At 33.3% G+C, this 10,826-nt stretch overlaps 1 protein-coding gene across 1 annotated transcript; it reads right to left on the bottom strand.

Annotated features, from left to right (window-relative positions):
* Nucleotides 1-279: 279 nt before the first annotated feature.
* On the bottom strand, nt 280-10,600 carry LOC134264074 (SLIT and NTRK-like protein 6). Its single transcript, XM_062746380.1, has 4 exons — nt 10,536-10,600; nt 10,287-10,358; nt 6,613-6,684; nt 280-1,310 (listed from the first exon to the last, which is right to left on the bottom strand). Coding segments are annotated over exons 1-4 (492 nt in total). The 5' UTR covers nt 10,538-10,600; the 3' UTR covers nt 280-964.
* Nucleotides 10,601-10,826: the final 226 nt, after the last annotated feature.

The raw sequence follows: 10,826 nt of genomic DNA, 5'->3' as shown, positions 1-10,826 counted from the left end.
TCTCCATATCCTCCTTTATCATAGAGCTTGGTTGTAAAATAAACATTAACGTCTATTTCAAGTAAAATGTCCAAATATAGAGCAGATGTGTCTGACAGACGCTCAGATAAAAAAAATTTAAAAATTCTACTGGAATCACAGAATCCCCCACCCCCCCCCCCCCCCAAAAAAAAAAAAATCACAAAAACTATATATTTTTGTTTAATAGACAATAAAATGACAGAAGACAACAGAAAATAAATGATAACATCAATATTATTATGATACGTCATTAAATAATTTTAAAGAGATTGGTATTACCATTTTTTGACAATTCTCATTTGATATTTATGGCAATATGATAACAATTACATTGTACATATGTGATAATTATTCATGAAGGTGTTCTTTATATTTGAATGGTCAATTTATTTCAACTCTAAATGTCAAATATACATTGTATTTTTGAAAAGTTTTACAATATGTCTCAAGAGCTAATATTCCGTAACGTATTACAAAAAAAAAAATAGTGGAGTCTTAGTAAACTGTGCTATTTAATTATGTAGGTTTAACCAGACCGATATACCAGGTTGTCATCTTATCCTTGATATTCTGGAGATCTATACTAAAACAAGCATGATTGAAGTTATAGTTATGTCTAGCTCTCTCTTATCTGGAATCTTAGTAAACAGTGCTATTTTATTCTTTAGCATTAACCAGACAGTCATACCAGGTTGTAATCTTATCCTATGATTTTCTACAGATCTATACTCAAACAAACATGACTGAAGTTATAGTTATGTCTAGCTCTCTCTTATTTCCCATTATTTCCCTAGAAAAATTAGTATATCAGGGAAATTCACTGATATTTCAAGGGTATGAATAGTTTTTCACTGTCTTCATCAAGTTTCCAGTCGTTTTTAGCGTTTTTTTTTTTTTAGAATTGTTTTAAAATCAATATCTCCATTCGTTTTTTTTCTGTATTCTAAAACTCAATCATGGTTTTAACAAGCGAGCATAAAGACACGTATGCTATAACCAGAAAGTTCCCTCCTTTCAAAGGTGAAGAATTGGTTTCATAAGTTGTTTTCACGAACTCCGTCGTGGTGTCTATTGTGTTGTCGCTCTCTGTCCCGGAGATTGTTGTGGGTATAGTGGTCATATCGGGACAGGTCAAGTTTGCAGCGGATAGACTGACCAATGAAGTTCCATTCAAGTTCCCAGGAGTGAAGCAGCGTGGATCTCCAGATACGGTGACACGTCCAGATTTAAGGAAATCGACCAGGCCTATCAGCTCGCAATTACAGTGATAAGGATTATCATATATTTTCCTGGATAAAATAATATAAACATGCATTAGAACTAATGAATACTATTCAACCTTTAAAAGAAAAAAAATGGTGAACAATACTTTATATATATATATATATATATATATATATATATATATATATATATATATATATATATATATATATATATATATATATATATATATATTCAACAAATTAAAAAAACCCATAATTTTAACTCATCAAAAAAAACCCCATAATTTTAACTCATCAAAGAAATTTTGAAAAAAGTATATATGGAAGAACTATCTTATTTATCATTAAATACCCGTGACCTATTTAAAGTACACCATATGCTTTTAAACCCCAAATGTTGAATTATTTCCCTTGTTTAATAATGTTAATGAAAATAGTTCTTTGCAAGATTTCTTCTAAATCGTGGGTCTATTTTCAGTGAAATTTTTGATTTAAAGAAACAATAAACACTACTAGTAAACCCATGCTTTGATTGAAATGTTGATGCTGCAACGCCACGTCTAACCAAGAAGAATGCTATAACAAGGATTCTAACCGGGACTACGCAAAGTATACTTGTACATGTATCTAGATAGTGTTATTTGATGTTTGCTTCACATAGTTAAAATGTAATATATACGAGAGTCTTGCCGAGCAAATCTACACTATTTCAACACGTTTGACAAAGCAAATATGAAATGACACAATTAATCACACAATTTTTACTACTTATAGTTTCATGGTGAGTTTTAATGTATTCTGTTTAATGTAAGAAAGCACTGTTGAAAGAAGGATATGCAAATAACGAACAGTATTCCATATTAAAGTCCATAAAACAATACAAAATAGGAGCAGAGCAAACACGGACCTCCGAAAAATCAAAGGTGGGATCAGGTGCCATGGAGGAGTGAACATCCCCTGACTACCGGTAACACCCGCCGTGTGCTCATTGTCATGATCAGGTAATAACGGAAAAATCCTTTGTCAATTCGGTTTTTAAATAATGGACTTACAATAAGTATGAAAAACGTCAGACAGCATTTGACTCAATGATAAATTGTATTTGCTGACAAGGTCATTGTATAGACAATAAAACTTCGGAAATGATGACTTTAAAGGAGTCTGCTGATATTCATGATTCATCAACTTGCTTGTCAATAATTTACCTCGTTTTAGAAATTGTTCATACATAGAGCATGCTCTTGCGTATCGAATCAACTGACATATATACCGTATAAGCAGAATTTTTAGCGAGGATTTAATTTTGGCATTATTTGCGAGGGTTTTGAGATCGCTAAAATTAAATATCGCTAAAAATAAACTGTTTTTACTTTGTAATAGGTTTTTATGAGCATTTTAAAATCGCTAAAATTACTTCCCGCTAAAAATAAATTACGATATTTTAAGGACAAAACGCCAAATTTACGTCTCGCTAAAATTTCAACTTATACGGTATACCCGGTACTCCGTATGCAGGTGATGAAGGTATATTGCTGCATAAGTAAGGAAAGTTGATAGAAAAGTTAAAGTCATATAGAATATCACACTGCTGTTTTGATCTCGGCCCTGGTATCAGCCCGAGCGGTTGGTATCGGCCCAAGCCCGGAGGGCGCGGGCCGAGACCATCCGAGGGCTGATACCAGGGACGAGATCAAAACAGTGGTGTGAGGTTGTTTATATCATATATCTAAAACCAAAGAAAAGAACAAATATTTAAATATTTTTCAATCAAAAAGTTTATATAATTTTGTCGTAACAAAAATTAGAGTTATCTTTCTTTATTTCGATGTTCCTGGGGATGTTGCTTGACGGGAAATAATCATATAGAGACAGTTTATATCCTGGTGAGCTTGAGATAAAAGATACCGCAGAGTCCGACACTTCTGCTTCATATTTGAATATTTTATTTGAAAAAGACAGTAATGGCAATCTAACAACCAAGCTATATGATAAACGTGATGACTTTAACTTTTCTATCGTCATCTTCCCTTACTTATTTAGCAATATACCTTCATCACCTGCATACGGAGTATATATATCTCAGTTGATTCGATACACAAGAGCATGCTCTACGTATGAACAATTTCTGTAACCGGGGTTACAACTTCTTCAACGAATCGTTACAATTTGAAAATCTGAGATTTAAAGTGACCGTTTGTTTTGTTTACAATATATATTTAATTTAAAAAAAATGGTACATTACATGAAAACTTTGTATTTTGTTACTGTCAAAGCAAATAAACGTCAATTTTTTTCAAAACATGATGTGTTGCTGTCCTAGAAGTAAACAAGAGTTACATCTCTTACGTCACAAGTGCTATCATTTGGCGCACTTTTTAAAAACAATTTTCTCAAAATTCTAATATAAATAAATACTTTTTAAAGATTCTGGTTAAACTTTTCGATATATAATGTTTCTCTTTAATACTTAAATATGAATTTCACTCGTAATTCACACAAATTAAACAGAAATAATGATTTGAAATTTGAGGGCGAGACAGCCCCTTGACGACGGGCCGAGACAGAGATATCTCAGCCCTGAGGGCGAGACAGCCCTACTTCCGAGACGCTGTCTCGCCTAGTCCAAAACGCCTGTATCAGGGCTGATACACTAATAGGTATATGATATATCACGTTTATCATATAGTTTGCTTGTTAAATTACCATTAATGTCTTTTTCAAGTAAAATAGCCGAGTATGAAACAGACGTGTCAGATTCTGTGCCTATAAGACTTCTCTACGTGCCACAAAAACTGTAAAAAGTTTCTTATAAAAACGATTTACAGGGGAAGGTGGAAGTTGATTCCGTCTTCGCACTTTATTGACGTAAACAATTTTGTTTTCTTGTACAATACAAAACAATACAATAATTTCTATAGCGCATTATAATAATGACACTCTAGTGCGCTTCACATTAAAATAGATATAAGCTTACAAAATGGCGAACAAATTACTTTAAAAAATACATAATACATATTTGTGCATAAAAATAGGATATCTAAAAGACTTTATGTGTACTAAAAGACCATAAAATATTACGCTGCGTGGGAGTCACTTTAATAAATTTACTACTAATGAAACATTAAAAAAAATAAATAAATATTAAAGGAACATGTACTCGATCAGTAGAGCACGAAATAAAAAACATTAAAGACTTTAAGATCAGTTCAGTGTCCTTTTACATTAGGTATATATATCACTATAAAAACAATATTTACATTCCCTCGTAAGCTCGTTCAAAGAGGTGAGTTTTAAGTCCTTTTTTAAAAGCGGAAACAGATTTGGAATTTTTAAGACACAGAGGAAGAGAGTTCCATAGTGAGGCGGCGGCGTAGTCAAATCGACGACTGCCGTACGTAACAGTTCTAACTTTAGGAACATCCAAAAGAAAAGAACACTGTGAACACAAGGACCTGGTAGGAGAGTATATTTTGAGAAGCTCGGACAAGTAATTTGGAGCACGATTGTTCAATGCATTGTATACAAACAGAAGTATTTTATATTGACTTCTGTATTGGACAGGGAGCCAGTGGAGATCTTTCAAGATTGGGGTCACGTGATCAGATTTCCTGGTACGAGTTATCAGCCGCGCAGCAGTATTTTGGACTTTTTGGAGTTTATTCACAAGTTGCTTATTTATGCCATACATCAACGAGTTTGCATAATCGAGTCGGGAAGTCACAAGTGAATTTATCAAAGTTTTACATGCGTCGTCTGTGATGTACGGACGGATGCGACCGATTTTCCGGATATTATTAAAGCATGTTCTAACTATTGAACTGCAGTTTTTCTCCATACTTAGAGTCTGGTCGAAAAAGGCTCCAAGGTTCTTCACAAAAGGAGAGTCACTAATTGAGCTCTCTCCAAAAACAAGATTGAATGTAGAAACGTCTTTTATTTTATGTTTTGGACAAAAGAACATCAATTCAGTCTTTTCTTGATTTAGCTTTAAAAGATTGGTGCACATCCATAATTTTATGTCGACAAGACAAGCACTGAGAGAAGAAGCCACATTATTCAAGTCTTCGTTTGGCTCAATAACGAGATATATTTGGGTATCATCTGCCTAGCAGTGATACCGCATTTTATGACGCTTGCATATATTTCCTATAGGTTTCGAAAACAAACAGTACAACCGGGGTCCAAGAACCGAGCCCTGAGGCACACCGATTTCAAGCGATTCCGCATTTGATAAAGTTGCACCTATCGAAACTCTCTGACTCCTGTCAGTTAAATAGGACTTTATCCATGACAGCACAGAACCGGATATCCCGTATAAGTATTCAAGACGAAGGAAAAGAATCTGCTGGTCTATAACATCGAACGCGGCCGACAGATCGAGCATGACAAGTACAGCATAAGAATTATTGTCTAAGGCGGTAGCGATGTCATTGTGAACACGCAACAGTGCAGTTTCGGTTGAGTGATACGAACGATATGCAGATTGTAGAGTATCGTGCATATGGTTTGAGTCTAGGTGATGTTCTAGGCGAATTCCAACGACTTTCTCAATAACCTTTGAGAGGAATGATAAATTCGAAACAGGTCTATAGTCTTGTTTATAATATTTTTTGTTAATTTTAATATTTTTTGTTTATCATCAGTATTTTTAGACAAGAAATTTCACAAATCATATTGGTGATAAATTAAAATCTTAAAGCGAGGGATTGTTTAAAAACCGAGAGTGCTTTTGATTAACCACCTACCATGGATAAACCATAAGTTTATCTCATTATCATTATCTCATTATCACGTGATGATAAATTGATATACTGGATGCATCATAGTGTTCTGCTACAAGGCAGTGATTGCGTTCCATTAGAATGAATGACAGGGATATCGAAATTTAATATGTCAAAAATATTTAAAGTAAGGAACATACAGTATCTATTATTTTGTCAATCAATACTCGGGATTTTATAATTTGGAATATTGATATCTGTTTCATACTCTTTTTTTTACTTGAAAAAAGACGTAAATGGTAATCGAACTAGCTATATGATGAATATCAGCAGTCTTGTTTAAAGTCATCATTTCGTAAAGTCTATGGTCGATACAATGACCTTGTCAGCAAATACAGTTTACAATTGAGTAAAATGCTAACTGAAGTTTTTCATACACATTGTTAGTCCATTATTTATACACCGAATTGACGACAGATTTCGGGATGCTCACTCCTCCAAGGCACTTGATCCAACCTCTGATGTTTCAGATGTCCGTGTTTACTCTGCTCTTATTTTGTATTGTTTTACGGACTTTAATATCAAATACTGTTCCTTATCTCCATATCCTTCATTCCAAAAAATTATTTAAGGAACAAACTTACAGTGTATTCAAATTTGCCAAATCTTTGAATGTGTTGTCCTCTATCGTAGTTATCCTGTTGCCGTTCAAAAACCTGAAAGATATTGTGTAGAGTGAATGTTCTGTGATGAATTTGTCATCCTAAGAATTCATGAGAATTTTTCTTCTTTTTTTCTAAAATTGAAAATAATAATCAAAACTTGTTCTTGAACAGAAATTTTTAAAAACAAATGAGATGAGTAAATGTCAAGAGCAATTTTCTGCAAAGCCACAGCGCTCTCCTTTCAACCCACACCCGCCCAGGGGCTCATGATTTGAGCAAACTAGAATCTACACTACCTGAGGATGATTCCACATGAGTTTCATCTTTCCTGGCCCAGTGTTTTTTGAGAAGATTTTCAAAGATTTTTCCTATATATATTCTTATGTAAAACTTGCGTCGGCCATTTTGACCCCATTCTAGCCCCGGGGGTCATGATTTAAACAAACTTGAATCTACACTACCTGAGGATACTTTCACATGAGTTTCATATCTCCTGGTCCAGTGGTTCTTGAGAAGAAGATTTTTGAAGATTTTTCCTATATATTCCTTTATAAAACTTTGATCGGCCATTTTGGCCCCACCCCACCCTACCCCGGGGGTCATGATTTGGACAAACTTGAAACTACACTTCCTGAAGATGATTCCACATTAGATTCATCTTTCCTGGCCTAGTGGTTCTTGAGAAGAAGATTTTTTTAAAAATACCATTAATTTTTCTCCAATTCATAATTATCTCCCCTTGGAAAAGGGCATGGCCCTTCATTTGCACAATTTTAAATCCCCTTCACCCAAGGATACTTTGTGGCAAGTTTGGTTGAAATTGACCCAGTGGTTCTTGAGAAGAAGATGAAAATGTGAAAAGTTTATAACGCCAACAACAACAAAAACGACGACGACGACGACAGACGACGGACAAATTTTGATCAGAAAAGCTCACTTGAGCCTTCGGCTCAGGTGAGCTAAAATATGTAGGAGTTAATTTTTCACGTGGATATTTCTTTCTATCTTCAAAATGACAATACAATGAATTAACACATTATACACTGGGTTAGTATTTCTCACCCTAAAAATGAAAGAAAAAAACTTTTTAATAGAAAATTATAATCATAAAAAAGAATCGATCACGTGATAAACTCTTACAAGTCTCACAATAGCAACACAGGTTTGTTAACATTTACAAGCTCAACTAAATTGGGTACATCTCACTTATTATTTTTAAAACTGGTCGGAGAAGAAATTTTGCTGCAAAAATTAAAAGTTCCTTCATTTGCAGACTTGCAAAAAAAATGTGCAGATGTACTAAACTGAGCCTCGCACTTGTTGATAAGGGATATCTTTCCTACCAAAAAAGCTTGACAATTGTAATTTATAAAGAAGATCAGGCGAATTAATTTGTGTATCATAACGCCAATTGGAGGTCTCAAATTCCCCTGATCTCACCTTGATTTTTAGAGGTACCCGCAGAAATATGCATAATTGCCGGAAAACGAATCTGACATGCCATCTCGAGATTTTATCCATGGTAAGACAATTTGCTTTAATTTGATGGGTCACTCACTGTGCAGCATTGTTAAGGCTGAAATAAGGGGGCAGGGCCTAATTTATACGGGAAAAATCTACCGTGACGTCACACAAAATATGACAAAAATAATTTGTAGATTTATACTGCATTAGCATAATAAACAATTATCAATGCATTAAAAAAGTTGCAATTTAATCCCATACAACTGGTTTTCAACAAATCACTGATCTCAATGGACTTGTCAATCATGACGTCATTTTTGTAAAAATGACATTCCATGTGCTGTGAGAGACGAATTGAGGATCTTTTAACAATGAAAAATTCGTTTGATTTTAAAACAGAATGTTATTTTCAGGTTTTAAATTGGATATTTACCGGTATACCAAATATATCCTTTGTTTAGTGCGATTAATCATTAATTATGGAGAGTATGTATTTAAGTAATATATTTGTAGTTATTTTATGCAGGTTAAGTATAATATTTTATTTTACTTATATTTTACTTAGAGGTGTCTCATTTAATCGTTCTTTTGCAAGGGCATACACAAAATAAATCTTAACCATCTTTCGAAAATAAATAAAGGATAGTTCCATAACTTGAAAAGTGCTGCTGCTTTCTTTAAATCTAGAGCGTGACTTTATAAGTACACAAAATATTTGGTAAAAGTCAAAGATATTCCGACATGGGTCTAATCACTTGACATTTTAACTATTAAAACGCGAATTCTATTCAAAGCAGCAGCACTTTCCAGAAAGCACAAAGTATACAGAAACAATTTATCGTTGGAAATTTTAATTTCAAATAGGATATGCCCTTGCCATATTGAAATTTGTTAATGACCTACATTGAGTTCACGTGCAATGCATTCATCACGTGACTGCTCATCGATGGGGCCAAACTTCATACAGTGCAGAGTAGATTATACTATGCTATTTCCATAAGTATTTAAGCTATGTCATAATAATTTAATTCTGGTTGTAACAATGTATTTGGTTGGATAAAAAAAATATTTTTTTTCGTATAAAATGGGTTGCCTACGTCACAATGACTTACGTCAAAAACGTATCAATCCGCCTGACGTTACATTCAAATTTGGTACAAATTGAAGTCATTTAGTGAGAACAATCATCAAATGAATGAAAATTCAATTATAAACTTCGCGGTTTAAAAAGCGTAAACTGCCCCAACCCAGTTTATACCGTATTAAATGCGTAGCTATTAAATTCATTCCTTAAATAAAACAGCTGAATAAAAATAAATTAAGTTTAAAAAAATTTCCGTTTTTGCACAGCTTTTTTCCGTTGATTTCATAGTAAGCCTTAACAGAGCTGCGTGCTGAACAAAATTAAGGACTTCACTAGGAGAAGAAAGGTTAACATTGCCACCTATGGAAAAACAATTAGTGGATTGTACCTATATTGAAAACAATTAGTGGACTGTACACATATTATCTGTCAATCTGAACTACGTATCATACATTAATCTTATTACTCCTTTAATACTTAGACTGTTCAATGTATATTCTCGTCAGATTTTCAAATAAATCATGTGAGTTACATGTATCATTCTGATCATTATTCAGGCTCAGAGGAACAGTTAATTGATTCTACAACATAAATTAGGTGAGCAACTTTAGAAAAAGAAATTACAACTGCTGCATCTTCGTCAAACCAGTAAAGGTGTTTTTCTTTACTGCTGTTAATTTGTTCTGGCCCAGACTTCTAAAGAATGAAGATTAAATGTCAAGAGGAAGTATTTTTATCATGCAAAATATATGTTCCTTCATTCTTAAAGAAAAAATACCGTTAATAGTTAATTGTCATGTGGATGATTCCTACGTGCTTCAAAATGCAAATACATTGAATTCACGTGGTATACACTGGGTTGAGGCAGTTAACATTTTACAAACTGCGAAGAGTCATTGACTATTGATATCCCAAAAAATACTTTAAATAGCGAACATACAGTGTCTCTTTTTTTCAATCAAGTGCATGAATCAATGCTCGGGATATTATAGTTTGGAGGGCTGATATTCCTAAAATACTCTAAAACAAAAATAACTTACAATTTTGTCATTAAGAATTATCTCTCTTATCAGAGTATCAATGAACCTTAAAGAAAAAAACTTACAGTCGCTCCAATTTTGTTAAATTTCTGAACGCACCGTCTTCTATTTTGGCTATACTGTTGGCTCGAAAAGACCTGAAAGATATCGAGGAGTAAATGTTCAGTGCATGTATTTGGTAACAAATCTTTTACTCTCTCTTATATTTTTTCAATCAATTGAATGAATCAATGCTCGGGATGTTATAGTTTGGAGAATTAATATTCAAAGATTAGGATTGATATTTAAAAAATATTTTTAAAGAACAAACTTACATCACTACCAAATTTGTCAAATCTCTGAACGTATTGGCCTCTATTAAAGTTATACTGTTGCCGTATAAAAAACCTGAAAGATATTGTGTAGAGCGAATGTTCAGTGCATGAATTTGGCATCTTAAATATTCATAAGAATTTTTCCTCTTTTTTTTTTAAAAAAGAAAATTATAATCAATATCTCCCTCTTGAACAGAGATCTTTAAAAACAAATGAGATGAGTAAATGTCAAGAGCAATTATCTTTCCTGTAAAATAAGTAATTCTACATTCTTAAAAAAATATGTAAGAG

Source organism: Saccostrea cucullata, unplaced genomic scaffold (assembly GCF_032062105.1).
Source record: "Saccostrea cucullata isolate Sc308-1 unplaced genomic scaffold, CSIRO_AGI_Scuc_v1 ctg11597, whole genome shotgun sequence".
In the NCBI taxonomy this organism is placed as follows: Eukaryota; Metazoa; Mollusca; class Bivalvia; order Ostreida; family Ostreidae; genus Saccostrea; species Saccostrea cuccullata.
Note: the sequence above shows the minus strand (reverse complement) of the source record. Positions and strands in the feature narration are given on the sequence as shown.